Genomic DNA, 16,254 nt, shown 5'->3' with positions numbered 1-16,254 from the left:
AAGAAGCGTGGATTTTTAAGAATATTTTTTCATCGACCACCAAACCAAAGAAGCGTGGATTTTTAAGAATATTTTTTCATCGACCACCAAACCAAAGAAGCGTGGATTTTTAAGAATATTTTTTCATCGACCACCAAACCAAAGAAGCGTGGATTTTTAAGAATATTTTTTCATCGACCACCAAACCAAAGAAACGTAGATTTTTAAGAATATTTCTTCATCTACCACCAAACCAAAGAAGCGTGGATTTTTAACAATATTTTTTCATCGCCCACCAAAGAAGCGTGGATTTTTAACAATATTTTTTCATCGCCCACCAAAGAAGCGTGGATTTTTAAGAATATTTTTTCATCGACCAAAGAAGCGTGGATTTTTAAGAATATTTTTTCATCGACCAAAGAAGCGTGGATTTTTAAGAATATTTTTTCATCGACCAAAGAAGCGTGGATTTTTAAGAATATTTTTTCATCGACCACCAAACCAAGGAAGCGTGGATTTTTAATAATATTTTTTCATCCACCATCAGACCAAAGAAGCGTGGATTTTTAAGAATATTTTTTCATCGACCACCAAAGCAAAGAAGCGTGGATTTTTAAGAATATTTTTTCATCGACCACCAAACCAAAGAAGCGTGGATTTTTAAGAATATTTTTTCATCGACCACCAAACCAAAGAAGCGTGGATTTTTAAGAATATTTTTTCATCGACCAAAGAAGCGTGGATTTTTAAGATTATTTTTTCATCGACCAAAGAAGCGTGGATTTTTAAGAATATTTTTTCATCGACCACCAAACCAAAGAAGCGTGGATTTTTAAGAATATTTTTTCATCGACCAAAGAAGCGTGGATTTTTAAGAATATTTTTTCATCGACCACCAAACCAAAGAAGCGTGGATTTTTAAGAATATTTTTTCATCGACCACCAAACCAAAGAAGCGTGGATTTTTAAGAATATTTTTTCATCGATCACCAAACCAAAGAAGCGTGGATTTTTAAGAATATTTTTTCATCGACCACCAAACCAAAGAAGCGTGGATTTTTAAGATTATTTTTTCATCGACCACCAAACCAAAGAAGCGTGGATTTTTAAGATTATTTTTTCATCGACCACCAAACCAAAGAAGCGTGGATTTTTAAGATTATTTTTTCATCGACCACCAAACCAAAGAAGCGTGGATTTTTAAGAATATTTTTCATCGACCACCAAACCAAAGAAGCGTGGATTTTTAAGAATATTTTTCATCGACCACCAAACCAAAGAAGCGTGGATTTTTAAGAATATTTTTTCATCGACCACCAAACCAAAGAAGCGTGGATTTTTAAGAATATTTTTCATCGACCACCAAACCAAAGAAGCGTGGATTTTTAAGAATATTTTTCATCGACCACCAAACCAAAGAAGCGTGGATTTTTAAGAATATTTTTCATCGACCACCAAACCAGAGAAGCGTGGATTTTTAAGAATATTTTTTCATCGTACACCAAACCAAAGAAGCGTGGATTTTTAAGAATATTTTTTCATCGACCACCAAACCAAAGAAGGGTGGATTTTTAAGAATATTTTTTCATCGACCACCAAACCAAAGAAGCGTGGATTTTTAAGAAGATTTTTTCATCGACCACCAAACCAAAGAAGCGTGGATTTTTAAGAATATTTTTTCATCGACCACCAAACCAAAGAAATGTGGATTTTTAAGAATATTTTTTCATCGACCACCAAACCAAAGAAGTGTGGATTTTTAAGAATATTTTTTCATCGACCACCAAACCAAAGAAGCGTGGATTTTTAAAAATATTTTGTCATCGACCACCAAACCAAAGAAGCGTTTTATAATCGATCATTCGTGTAACGTAAAGAAATATTTAAATTACTTTATTTTATAAGAAAGACTCCATATTAACAGGAAATAAAAATTTTCATATTGAACAAAATTATTTTTTTTTTATAAAAAAGTTACTTCTTCAGTTCATACAGAACCGTTGTACGACGTTTATCATTATAATAGTCGTACATATCAATTGTGGATGCTTTAAGCGATGTAACATCATGGATTTTGTCTGCAACAGCTGTGACACACTGTTCATCATTTGCTTTTAATTTTTCGAAATAAATCGCTATCAATGTTTCTGAATTTTGACTATCGATACGGCTTATGTGTTCTTCGTCTCGCAAACTGACAAGATTATCATTGTTCGCCATGTATCCTGAGGGGAATTTAATCTCCAGGATAACCATATTGGTAAGTTTTTCTTCTTCCGTAAAGGGTTGATAGGTATAACAAACTTCCAATGACATATCATTTGAGGAAGTTATTTTGGCCGTAGGTGTTATATGGAAATATTCCCATACAATGGTTGATGCTCGTGGAGCTTGTAGGGCAGTTGATGATTGACCTAATAATGATGGCAAAGCTGGTACAGAAGAGGAAGATGGTGATGGCAATGGTATAGTTGCATCACCCATTCGTGTTGGAAAAGTTAGAATATCACCTGATTTGCGATTGTTGTTGGATGTTTCTTTAACTCCTAATGATGGTGATCCTGTCATTGCCTCAGAGGTATAATATTGATATGAAAATTGTACATATACACGGCCAGAGCCCATAACTTCAATATCAACTGAGCGGGTGCTGCGTGGTAACTATAAACAAAAGAGAAAAAGAAAATTATATCTTTGTACATTTTTGTCGTAATGATAAAACTTACCTCCTCGCTTTGCAATAACAGTTCATTACTAACATCCACCGTAATTAGACCTTCTTTGCGATTTTTGTCTTCACCACACTTGGCCACAAATTGCACTTTTACATTGGTATTTTGAGTTGTTGATGCTTTTTCGGCATATTTGATAAGAGCCTGTAGACCAACCACTGTATCTTGAGTTGAACCAAATCCTCCTTTACTATTGCGTTGTTTCAACAACCAATCATATATGGACGTATAATCCTCCTGGGGAGAAGATTCCAGCAGGGCCATTAGAATATACGAAGTTATTTCAACATCATTGGCAGTTTCTTCATTTTTATTATTTTTCGTCCACCATTTGAGTCCATCGCCTTTTCGGGCCATTGGTTTCAATTTTTCAAGAATTACATTTGCATCCTTACTGCTGCCAGCTTTTTGAAACACATTGGCCATAATTGCCAGGGAATAGGTGTCTGTGACATTTGGTAGATTATGCTTCAAGTAGTTCATTCCCTTGTCAACTGCCGATTTGTATTTTTTGGTATATTTCTGAAAAGAGTTGTTGTTAAAAGTTTGGTATTTGAAACGAATCTTATATTTCCTCAACTATAATTTAAAACCAGTAAGAAAAGGACAAATGTCCGGCGCTTTCCAAATTTCATCAAATTTTATAGAATTTATGTATTTGGGGCATTAAATATTTAAAATCTGTCGAAAATATCCAACTCTGAACAGATTTTAATATAATTTGGCAAACTTATTACCAGTCCGAATTCCAACACACATTTCAAATGTCATTAAAATTGGACATACTCGTATGTTCATTGCGTGATTGGTGCACGAAATGCCTAAAATCGGACGAAAATATATGGAAAAATAATTTTTTCCGATTGTTTGAGTGGAGTATTCCCCCATTGGCTCAACTTCATTTATTACCCTCTATTACAGAGAGTAATGTTTTTTAAAACGAACTGACAGTGTTGCAAAATTTTACTGATCGCTACCAATATCATGATTTCATCCCGGCGAAGGGAATTATCAATTGGCTTCTCAGTTTTTGAAATGATGCCTTTTTAGCGAAAAACCGAACTCTTTAAGTGTCTAGTATTCTCATATGAATGAGAATCACACTCACTTTTCGGCTTTTCCAAAGAAACACCAAAATCAAAATATTTTGCAACATGTCAGCACGTATCAACTAAGAATTCTTCGAATTCTGTGAGTTGAAAAGAACACCAACACAGTTACCTGTGAGGTTGTTATTGGAATTTTGTTTTTAACAAAGCTCCATTCATTTGCCCGTAGCGATCAGTAAAATTTTGCAACACTGTCAGTTCGTTTTAAAAAAACATTACTCTCTGTAATAGAGGGTAATAAATGAAGTTGAGCCAATGGGGGAATACTCCACTCAAACAATCGAAAATGAGATTGAACTTCAACAATAAACAAAACAAACAAAAAACAGCCAAGGCACGGGCAAATGAATGGAGCTTTGTTAAAAACAAAATTCCAATAACAACCTCACAGGTAACTGTGTTGGTGTTCTTTTCAACTCACAGAATTCGAAGAATTCTTAGTTGATACGTGCTGACATGTTGCAAAATATTTTGATTTTGGTGTTTCTTTGGAAAAGCCGAAAAGTGAGTGTGATTCTCATTCATATGAGAATACTAGACACTTAAAGAGTTCGGTTTTTCGCTAAAAAGGCATCATTTCAAAAACTGAGAAGCCAATTGATAATTCCCTTCGCCGGGATGAAATCATGATATTGGTAGCGATCAGTAAAATTTTGCAACACTGTCAGTTCGTTTTAAAAAACATTACTCTCTGTAATAGAGGGTAATAAATGAAGTTGAGCCAATGGGGGAATACTCCACTCAAACAATCGAAAATGAGATTGAACTTCAACAATAAACAAAACAAACAATAATTTTTTCCCCAAATTTTATGCGAATCGAAGAAAAAATGCGACCTGTACATTGTTTACAAAAATACATGGTCAGGCAGAACGACGGACAGACGGACACGCGTAAATCGACTCAGAAAGTAAATTTATGCATATCATCCAAAGGAACTATGGGTCTATTTTGTTTCATTTTGCATGTTACAACCTATCGACCTATCAACCTATCAACCCTCAGCACAGTGATGTGTGGGTTATAAATACAAATAACTTTAAATTCCACCAGATCGAAAGACTTAAGAAACGCTAACTTCGTTTCTATAAACACGCAGAGTAGGGAAAATGCGTCTCTAGATCTAAGTCGTGGGTATTCTCCCATGAGCAACTGGGAGAAAATCCTTCTGTCGGATAATGAGATGGATGTTACGATCATCTCATCTTAATCAAACAGTGAGGTTTCCCCCTCAGCTGCTCTAGGGAGCGCTTACTTATGTGATCAGGGAACAACGTAGGGACATCGGTCTGTGCCGACAAACCTATCTTTCCCATGCAGGACGTCTTTATGTATGATGCTCTGGAAGAAGATGTTTTGTTCTCTCACATCCCCAACCACCCAGAAAATTAAGACCCGGAAGAGAAAGGACAAGCACGGCTATAAAAGAGCTTTGAATTATTGCTCCAAATTTGTGGATAAATCTCCAGGAGAAATTTCACAGTCTTTATTCCGGGAGATCAGGTTGAAACCTCGCATGGTGAGGCTCTTTGAAAGGAAGTACCCTCACTTTGGAAGGATTCCGCTGCCTGGCCGAGAGGTATTCACAAGTCCAATAACAACATTGACTACACCAGAGCCAATAAAGTTCGAAAAACCGGTGGCCTCAAGCGGAAGGGGCAAGTACAGACGAAGCAGCCTAACAAGGCCCTAGCTAGTGTAACAGTCCCGGTTGTTATTGCGGCTAAAGCTGTTGGGGGAAACATGATGTGCAAGGGCCCCAGAGCTCAGAATTTGCAGAAATCTGACCAGCTCCTCGTTGTAAACTAGTTCGGGTGCGAGAAGGAAGGATTGTGGGAAGTCATGTGGCTGATACGACTGACGGCCCATCAACCTCAAAACTGGCTAGTATTCAGAACACAACATCTTCGCAACATATGTGCGTGTAGATACTGAGGTCTTCTGAGGATTCACAGCCATGTGCTTAGAGGATGGCGGAACACCCGTCGATCAGTCGGTCGGCTTTGTACGCGTATAGAGAGCTCAATCTGAGAAGGCAACCCGATCCAAAACCCCCAAAACAAAAACCTTCTTGGTTAGAAACAACATGCGCTAACCAGACCTACGAGGATGGCGCGATCATATGACATTCTGCTAGCGATCATTGATAAGTCTGATCCCGAAGCAGAATTAGTGATGACCATTGGCTGCTGGTGTCACGCTGTCTCAGGAAGGTCATAACTTCTAACGACGTGGACAGTAGAAAGACCAGCTTTGGCATCGCAGCTGTTTGGAAGGGCGTCAATGTCATTAATTACCAGGATAAGGAAGCGAAAAATGTCCTTATCCAGACAGTGAATGGCTCTGACGCACTTTGGGAGGGGTGCACGCTGGTCGCTATCCCTAAAGCAGAAATATCTTGCGGAGCTGCAGCCACACTATGGGTGCCACCTCTAGATTCGGATGTGACAGAGGTATTGAAGCTGATCTGTACGCAAAATTACTTACTTACTTACTTACTTACTTAGCTGGCCTTTTACAGAACATTTGTTCCATAAGCCGAACTAAGAAAAAATCTCCAATCCTCTCTGTTTGCTGCTGTATTTTCCCAATCTGGGATATGAAGCTTTCTGATATCTCGTTTCACTTGTTCGCTCCAACGAAGCTTTGGCCTTCCAGATCTGCGAGAATCTCCATGCGGTCCGTATTTATACACCTTTTTAGCGGGTTCATCATCATTCTTTTAACATGACCTAGCCATCGCAATCGTTGTATCTCGATTCGTTCAACTACATTGATGTCATTGTATAGTTGACACAGCTCGTTGTTCATACTACGCCGATATTCGCCGTCAACACAGATTGGCCAGTAGATCTTTCGAAGAATTTTTCTCTCGAACACACCAAGCACTGCCTTATCTGCTTGCGCAAGTACCCATGCTTCGGAACCATACATTAGCACAACTGATGTTATTTGTTGTGTTTATGGCGGTGCCGAGGTAGACGAAGTCCTTTACTACCTCGTTGTTCATACGACGCCGATATTCGCCGTCAACACAGATTGGCCCGTAGATCTTTCGAAGAATTTTTCTCTCGAACACACCAAGCACTGCCTTATCTGCTTGCGCAAGTACCCATGCTTCGGAACCATACATTAGCACAACTGATGTTATTTGTTGTGTTTATGGCGGTGCCGAGGTAGACGAAGTCCTTTACTACCTCAAAATTGTAGGTACCAAAATTCACAGATGGTGCGGGGTTTGTGGACATATTACGCGACGATACCATTAACTTGGTTTTTTCGCCGTTTACTGCCAGACCAACTTTAGCAGATTCTCTTTCGAATTTTGCAAAGGTGTCAGTTACATCCTTTACCGATCGACCCATGATGTCAATGTCGTCGGCATAAGCCAGTAACATATGGCTGTTTGTGTATGACCTTTTCCAGCAGGATGTTGAATAGATCACACGACAGGCCGTCTCCTTGTCTGAAACCTCTTTTGGTAATAAACTCTTCGGAGAGGTTCTTTCCTATTTTAACTGAGGATCTCGTCTCAGTTAATGTCATTCTACAAAGCCGAATGGGCTTTGCAGGAATACCAAAATCAGACATGGCTTGGAACACCTTTAAACGTATAGGGCTGTCGAATGCTGCTTTATAATCGACGAAAAGATGGAAGGTGTCGATCTGCATTTCTTGGGTCTTTTCCAGGATTTGTCTCAAGGTAAATATCTGGTCAGTGGTGGATTTGCCAGGCCTAAAGCCGCACTGATAGGGTCCAATAATTTCATTGACCATAGGCTTTAGTCTCTCACACAATATGCCAGATACTATCTTATATGTAATAGGGAGCAGACTTATGCCCCTGTAATTGGAGCACGCAGTCTTATCACCCTTCTTGTGGACTAGACAAAGGATGCTCACGTTCCAATAGTCGGGTACGTGTTCTTCCTGCCAGATGGTGCTAACTAGCTGATGCATACACCTTATCAGCTTGTCGCCTCCGGTTTGGAACAGCTCGGCTGGTAGGCCATCTGCTGTCCTTACCTCATCTTGGGCGGTATATATTCAATACCATCTTCTGGGATTGGATATGTGGTATCATCGCCGTCTTCACTGCTATCGGATACCAACAGTTTGGAAAAATGTTCTTTCCATATCCTGAGCTCACTATCTGTATCAGTTACCTTTTGTTACTTTGTTGGTCTCTACAGGAGGATATGCCTGTACCATCAGTTTGATGCTTCACTCTTTGGTAGAATTTTCGGACTTCGTTCTGTCTCCTGTACATCTCTATTTGTTCACACTCCCTCTTTCCCATCTCTCTCTTTATCCTGCGGAAAACACGTTTCTCCTCTCTCTCCTTTTCTCCCGATACCTCTCTCGTAAAGTAGCCCTATATGCCGCATTCTTTTCTTCGGTAGCAGCACGGCACTCCTGGTCATACCATGGATTCTTTGGTGGAGGTCTCTGGTATCGAAGTACATACTGATTTTGCGGCTGTTTGCATGGAGTGGGCAATATTTTGCCATTGTGCTGATATGTTATCGGGACGAGAAGCGCTTTCATTAAGCAATTGGGTCAGTTAAGTGGAATATGCTGTGGCTATCTGTTGTGTTTGCAGCTTAGCGATGTCCAACTTTCGTGTTGTGTCTGTCCGTGCTTTATTTGCAACGTTTAGACGGGTACGTATCATTGCTGCAACGAGGTAATGGTCCGAATCTATGTTTGCTCCTCGGAACGATCGTACATCCAACACGCTCGATGAATGTCTGCCATCTATCACAACATGATCAATTGGATTACTTGTTCTTTGGTCTGGAGACAGCCATGTGCCCTTATGAATATCGAGATGCTTAAATCTGGTACTGCTAACTACCATGTTTTTTTGCCGCTGCGAAGTCTATCAGTCTCATTCCATTGTCTGATGTTTCACTATTCAGACTGAATTTCCCAACTGTTTGTCCAAAGATATTCTCCTTTCCAATTTTGGCATTAAAATCGCCTAGAAAAATTTTAATGTCATGGGCAGGACAACGGTCATATGTTTATTCTAAGCGCTCGTAGAATATATCTTTGGTCTGTTCGTCCTTGTCTTCGGTTGGAGCATGAGGGCAGATAAAGCTGATGTTGAAGAATTTAGCTTTTTATCGAATTGTCGCAAGTCTTTCATTCACTGGGGTGAAGCTGGAGACCAGATGTTTTAACCTCTGACCAACTACAAAACCGCAACCAAACTCATGCTTTGTGTCATGGCAGCTATAATACAGTGCGTCACCTTTAGGTGTTGTTGTGACATCTTTCCCAGTCCATCGTATTTCCTGTATGGCAGTAATGTCGGCCTTGTACTTTTCAAGTACATCTGCCAGCGCGTAAACTGCACCTTTTCTATAAAGAGTGCGAACATTCCAGGTGCAGATTCGCAGATCATGGTCCTTAAAACGTTTGCAGGGGTCGTCAACTTTTGAGGGGTTTGTTTTTCTTTTCTTCCGTTTTTTTTTTCATAGTAGGCTGCTTTTTTTCCTTGGTATCTTTCATCCCCTACGTCACCCAAGCAAATTAGGGTCTTCAAAACCGACAGTTCATGAAGATCAAGCACTGTTAGGGAGTGATGTGCATAATCTGCGTGGTGCAAATAAACCTGCATCATTGCAAAGCGTCGGCTGCCGAACTTCTCCTCTCCCTTACCAGAACATAGCTTTGGTTCAGGAGGTCTATTTTATAAAAAAGGTTTCTAGACTAGGTAAGAACTTGTATTGTATCTAGAAAAAAAGTGTTAATCTTATTCTACTCTGAAAGTAAGCTCGAGAAGTGTCTTGTTGTTAGCCTCGGTCCATATGCCTTTTGAAGTAACAGAACACCTAACAATTGGTGCTTAAACTAGTGGGTAAGATATCGGGCAGTTGCAGTTTAATAAAGGTCTGTGATGCAAATGCTTATCACATCCTCTCGGAAGCAGTGAGAGTTGGGTCCAGATTCGATTTTATTTTGACTAATAATCTGCGAGTATGCCTCAGGTGAAATACGCCAACCATCCACAATATGGTAAGAGTGGAGGTGATAGATCTGACTCTTACAAATATGGATGATACGTCTATACCGGACTGGAGAGTATCGAAAGAATATTTATTTTCGGACCACAGGGCGATACACTTCCAAGTCTCTTATAGAAGTAAATGGCAACCACCAAATATAAACCCCCTGGGAACCAATTAGGAGTAACTCAAATCGCTCGCCTCTTAAAGACTGTGTTAAATTCCAGAACTTCACACAGAGAGGGAAATTGAAGGGCAAGTTGAAAATAATAAATGACAATCACATTTATGTTCTGCGGGATTGCTATGAAAAGACTTTCCCATTAACTCATCCTGGTAGGAGAGCGTATCCAGTTTGGTAGAATAAAGAGCTGATTAAACTAAGGAAAGTCAGCAGGAGGACATACAACGAGACTAACAGCTTTAGAGACTCTAGACATACTGGAAAATACTCATTTTCCGGTGTTCAAGGATGATAATTCTTATCCTTTTTTAAATATGAAAAGAGCTTACACTTCTGGTGAGTTAAATAAGTAATTCAATACTTTTGAGCCCTATAAATGTCCTGGACCGGATGGTGTCATTCCGGCGATGTCTAGAACGCACCGCCTGCCTTGATCAACATATCTACAGAAGCAGCGTTACAGAACATGGCTGATTCATACCCAGGCCGTCTTTCTAGATCTAGAATGAGCATTCCATACTCTTAATGTGAAACTCGACTCCATTTATTCGGCTCTAGAGCAACTGAGTGTCCCATCCATACTACTAATCAATTCAAACAATCAATAACAGTTTCCTGCAAGAACTCCATTGTCACAAGTTGGGGTTTTGGACCGCATGTAATACACTGGCTGAGTAGGACAGTGGCCCTATCTTGACATGTGGGCCTATGGGGGAGTCAAAACTGACCATATTCCGCCAATCCTGGACGTTGACACAGTTGTTCTTCTATAGAGAGAAGACGACCACCTGGGCTCTGTTACAGACAAAAGAAGGCCTCTTGCGGTCTTCTACAGACCTCTTTAGGTCTTCTGTGGACAGAAGAAGACATCTTGTGGTATTTTATAAACTGGAGAATGCCTCTTGAGTTCTTCTGCTGAAAGAAGGATACTTCATGAGGTCTTTCACAGACCGAAGAAGAACTCTTTTGATCTTCTGTATACAGAAGAGTACCACCTGATATCTGCTATTTAAAGAAGACAACCTCTCCTGTTCTTCTGTAGACAGCAGAAAACCTCTTGGTGTCTTCTGTGGGCAGAAGAAGACCACTTGCACCCTTCCGTAGACAGTGGAAGAAGTCATGATTTCTTCCATAGACTGGAGAAAACCTCCTAAATTCTCCCATAGACAGAAGAAGACCTCTTTAGGTATTTAACAGACAGAAGAACTCCAATTAAGGTCTTCTATAGTGAGAAGAATACCTCTCTAAAACTTCTATAGACAGCAGAGGACCTTTTGTGGTATTTTATAGACAAAAAAGGACCCATTGAGGTGTTATGGAAATCGTTTATATATAGAAGAGGACGTCTTGTGGCCTTCTATAGATGGAAGAAAATCTTTTGAAATCTTCTACAGAAAGAAGAAGGCCTCTTTAGCATTTTTCTAGGCAGGAAAATACCTCTGGAGGTGTGGTATAAACAGATGAACATATCATAAGGCCTTCTATATACGAAAGAAGGCCAATAAAGGTGGTTTGTTTGTACAGAACAATATAGGTTGAAGTCTTCTATAGATAGAAAAGACAACTTGTTGTCTTCTATAGACAGGTATTTGAGGTATTAAATATACTAAAGTGGACACCTTTTGATTTTCTACATATACAGATCCTCTTCTATAAACAGAAGAAGATCTCTTGAGGACTTCTATAGACAGAAGGAGAGTACCTGAGGTTTTCTACGGACAGAAGAATACCTCGAAAAATCTTCTGTAGATCGAAGAACAACTCTGGGGCATTCTATAAACTGAAGAAGGTTTTTTAGGGCTTCTTTAGACAGAAAAATGTCCTTTAATGCTTCTGACAGAAGCCATCCTTCTAAGTTTTTCTTTAGACAGAAGAATACATCTTGAAGTCTTGAATAGACAAAAAATGATCTCTTCTATAGACCGACGAAATCACCAGGGCAGACCTCTTCCCGATACCCTATCCATGTTCACTTATAAATCGAAGATGGAAGAAGGCACGGGATCTGGTGTGTGTAGAACTGGACATCAGACGCTCGTAAAAACAATGTTGGTGATGGTCCGATAATATTCAGGGGTCGGAATGTGAAAAAACTTCTTTGAAGAAAAAGTCAACGTTTTATTTTAAAGCGAATATCTCAACAAGGCAGACCACTTCCCGATGGCCTATCCATTTGATCTGGGGTGTATTGTGAAGAACTGAACATAAGACGCTACAATATCTCACCAAATTGGCTATAATTTGGTATTCCGTCTTCCTTGGAGCATAAAACTTTCACATGATCACAATGGACCGCTTGTAGCTCAATGAAGTGGCTGTCAACAATCAACGGCAGCTGCGCATTCTGTAACATTACCTAACACAATACTAATATTGATCATCAAATGCTAGTTTGAATAAAATAAGCAGTTTGAAAATAAACGCAACGAAAACACCTCTCCTCAATCAAAAATCAAACACCACAAGACATAGATACTACCCAGGAAAGTGCACCATTCATCTTGTATAGCTTTTTTAACACACTTACCGCATCTTCCATAAATGCCAGCAGGACAAAAGCCGAAAAACCATATTCATTTTGATGTGATGGATCAAATAGAAATCCACGTTGTGGGAAACTGCCATCATCCAATTGTTGACCGCTTAAATATTCCAAACCTTCTTCAATGATGCGATTCTCAATGGCAGAATATTTTTGAGCTTTGATAAAAAACCGCGTAACATAGGCTGTTAGCCAATTATTTTCCGTAGCTTTCGAATTTGGACCAAACACACTGTAGGCACCATTCGAATGACGAAACGTCAATTCTCTTTGATAACCGGTATCGATGAAATTCTTGGCACGTTCAACTATATCCGTTTTGTTGTTGTATTTATTTAATATTTTCAAATAATCCAAAATTAAAATATTCGGTACTAAATTAATCATATTCTGTTCACCACAACCCGAGGGTTTTTGTACTAATTTATCGAGATTTTCAACAGTTGTGGCCATGGCATCACCACTAATTGAAAGCAACAAATATTCCGATTCTGGCACAATATTGCTGGGAATGTCAGCTTTAAAATTGATATTTCCCGTTTTGCCATTTGTGCATGTCAATAATTCTTCCCGATTTTCATTGTGAGCTATACCTTCCGGTTCCACTTTTAGTTTATGTACCACAGCATCAGAGGTTATTTCATTTTTAGCTTCAATATGAATTTCTATGTAGCCGATACGTTGTGGTGTTATCGTAAATGTTGTACTACGAGCACTGTTAGGGGGTACATTGAGTTTGCGACTATTTTCATTCGTGGTAAGTGGCTGCTTTCTGTCATTCATAAATTGAAACTCTTTTTTGTTGTTGAATATTTTCACTTCAGTTTCCAGTTTATCGTTTAAATAATTAAACAATGTAACGGGGATTGCAAGAACTTCTCCTCTCTTGACCGCATATGGCAGTGTAACACTGATAAAGAAAGGCTGATAAGCTGTAATGTCCAGACTATCATCTAACATTCCCAACCCGGTTTCATCATTCACAGAAAATGCTCTAACAATCCATGTTGTGATTGTATCGGGAACTTTAAAAGTGAGTGCTGTATTTGGTTCAAAGCTGAAAGAAACAAGTAAAAAAAGTATCAGTCGGCTTGGCCGACAGAGATATACCCTCAGCCTGTGTATATTGAAAATTTTGAACGTATGAACCGGCAAAAATGTTGATAAGATTAAAGAGCAGAAGTTTTGCGGGGGAATTACTTAAAGGAATTTATCGACATTGACCATTATGGAAGTCGATCTCCAGCCACTACATATGGTGCCATAGGGGGGTTCTACTCCCTTCGGGCTGTCTGTGTAAGAAGTGTGGTTTTGCCCCTGAAAAACTTTAACTGCCGTAATTGAGGCAGCGAATGCAAGTTGCTTCAACAAAAATAAAAGTGCTTCGATAGCAGGTCTTAAAGTGAACTTATCCGAAATTTTGTTTGGGAGGTACTGGATGAAGTGGATATCCATATTTGAAGCTGATCTATATCTGGTAGATATAATAAGATGTGTAAAGTATGGACCAATTCGGCCACTCCCTTCAAAAGTTACCGTACGAAAATTTTTCCGAACATTTTTGAAATTTTGTGGGGGAGGTACCTGAAGGAGTCGACCGATATAGCTTATCTTCGAACTTAAACTATGTTTGGACAAAATATTCTTAAGGCCAAGTTTTGGACCCAATCAGCAGATCCGTTGGAGAGTTATCTTGCGCTCCAACCACCTCACACGGTGTCATAGGGCTTTTGTGAAACTTTCAGGCTATTTTCTCAGGAAGTTTGGACTTGCCCCTGATGAAACTTGTACCGTCGTATGGGGGGCAGTGACTACAAGTTGCTAAAACAAAAATCAAAGAGATTCGAGAGCAGGTCCTAAACTGAACTTATCCGAAATTTTGTGTGGGAGGTACCCGAAGGAGTAGACCTATTCAGTCCATATTGGAACCTCATCTTAGTCTGGTACATATTTCGCGATGGGCAAAGTATGAACCAAATCGGTTACCCCCTTAAAGAGTTATCGTGCGCACAAATTTTCCGAACATTTTCGTACTTTTGTGGGGGAAGTACCGGAAGGAGTGGACCGATATAGCCCATCTTCGAACTTAAACTAAGTTTGGGCAAAATATTACGAAAGCAAAAAATTTGAACCGAATCGGTTTAGCCGTTCGAGAGTTATCGTGCGCTCCAGCCAGCAGGACAGACAGACAGACAGACGGACGGACATGGCTAGATCGACTCCAAATTGTCTGAAACACATTTCGTCCAAACATACTTGGGGTCTAAAACCATTATTTCGATGAGGCACATTTTCATCGTATCAAAGTGTATATACCCTCCTTAGCCTAAAGGCTGAGGGTATAATAAAAAAAAAAGAAAAAATTAAAGGTGTTTATTGGCATCAAAAAGACCCCTTACAAACTACCTTACTAACCTATTATTTTATCAAGGGCATGTCGGGCGAATTAAGTTGTTATTTTTTACCACTAGAATAAGTAGTCACGACTGTTAACAACTATTTATTTTAGAGGTTAGGTAATAACCACATATTTCGTGCGACATGTCCCTGGTCAAATAATAAGTTAGTAAGGTCTTTTATAAGGAATACTAGGGGACCCGGCGAACTTCGTCTCGCAGTTTATTAGGCACAGAACTTTATGGCTTTGGTTCAAACCTATAATACTATTATAGCTATCACCTTGTTCAATGGCAAATATTTCTTTGTTTTGAACTGTTTAGGACGATCTTTGAAACAGATGCACATTAGACCATTGTACTTTCGACAATTGTCAGTTTGACTAAGAGAAAAGGTACTGAGAGGCAAAGTGTTTCTATTTTCCTCGACTCTCTCTTCTATAAACTGACAATAGCCGCGAAAAAAATTGGTAACTCTAAATCGGGACTAAGATATATTTTTTAAGCAAATAACACGTTTTGCGATGTAAATAAAAATATTTGGTAGCGCAGTTGAAGCAAAATAATATCATAACGCCCTACTCTTTTCATAATCGATGGTTTTCTGCAATTCTTGTTTCCACCACTGAACACGATATTTCACTAAAGCAATTGAATATGAATTTGAATTTAATGCTGAATATAGTGCTTATTTAAATTTGCGTTTTAATCAATTAACCCATTTTAACCTATTGACCCATTTTGATCCGATCGTTATCAGGTAATCACCTTCGTCTGTTTTTATACCTTCCGCCATAGTATGGAGGGTATATTTAGTTTGTTTTTCTGTTTGTAAGACATCGAACTAATCATTTGCACATATATTCTAGATCAGGATAACATTCTAAGACGATCTAGCCATGACCGTCTGTCTGTCCGTCTGTTGTAATCACTCTAGCGTTCGCAATAATTGAGCTAGAGCGAAGATGGGTTATATCGGAACACTTTTTGGTATAGCCCCCATATAACGCTATATCCCGATTTTCGGTATTTTGGGGATTTTAACTACATTTTTTGACCGAACTACCTGTAATTTCACGTTTGGGGTTCCCAGTGGTCACAAAACATCTGCACCAAAAACCGTCAACATAGGTCCATGTTTTGGTATAGCCTCCATATAACGGTACCTCCCGATTATCGGTATTTTGAGGATATTAGCTAAAATTTTTAACCGAACTACCTGTAATTTGACAGTTGAGGTTCCTAGTAATCACAAAAAATCTCCACCAAAAACTGTCAACCTAGTTTTTTACCTTATT

At 39.1% G+C, this 16,254-nt stretch overlaps 1 protein-coding gene across 1 annotated transcript in view; it reads right to left on the bottom strand.

The window, feature by feature from the left end:
• Positions 1-1,825: 1,825 nt before the first annotated feature.
• The window catches only part of LOC141394932 (thioester-containing protein 1 allele S1-like), a 38,612-nt gene continuing 24,183 nt past the window's right edge, over positions 1,826-16,254 (bottom strand). Inside the window, exons 7-9 of the mRNA XM_073970101.1 lie at positions 12,546-13,617; positions 2,706-3,233; positions 1,826-2,640 (exon numbers count right to left, since the gene is read on the bottom strand). Of these exons, the coding sequence (XP_073826202.1) occupies positions 1,954-2,640; positions 2,706-3,233; positions 12,546-13,617 (2,287 nt within the window). The 3' untranslated portion in view covers positions 1,826-1,953. The remainder of the gene's footprint in view (positions 2,641-2,705; positions 3,234-12,545; positions 13,618-16,254) is intronic.

Source organism: Musca autumnalis, unplaced genomic scaffold (assembly GCF_047663935.1).
Source record: "Musca autumnalis isolate F117 unplaced genomic scaffold, ASM4766393v1 scaffold_2, whole genome shotgun sequence".
Classification (NCBI taxonomy): Eukaryota; Metazoa; Arthropoda; class Insecta; order Diptera; family Muscidae; genus Musca; species Musca autumnalis.
This window is presented reverse-complemented; position numbering and strand designations above follow the sequence as displayed.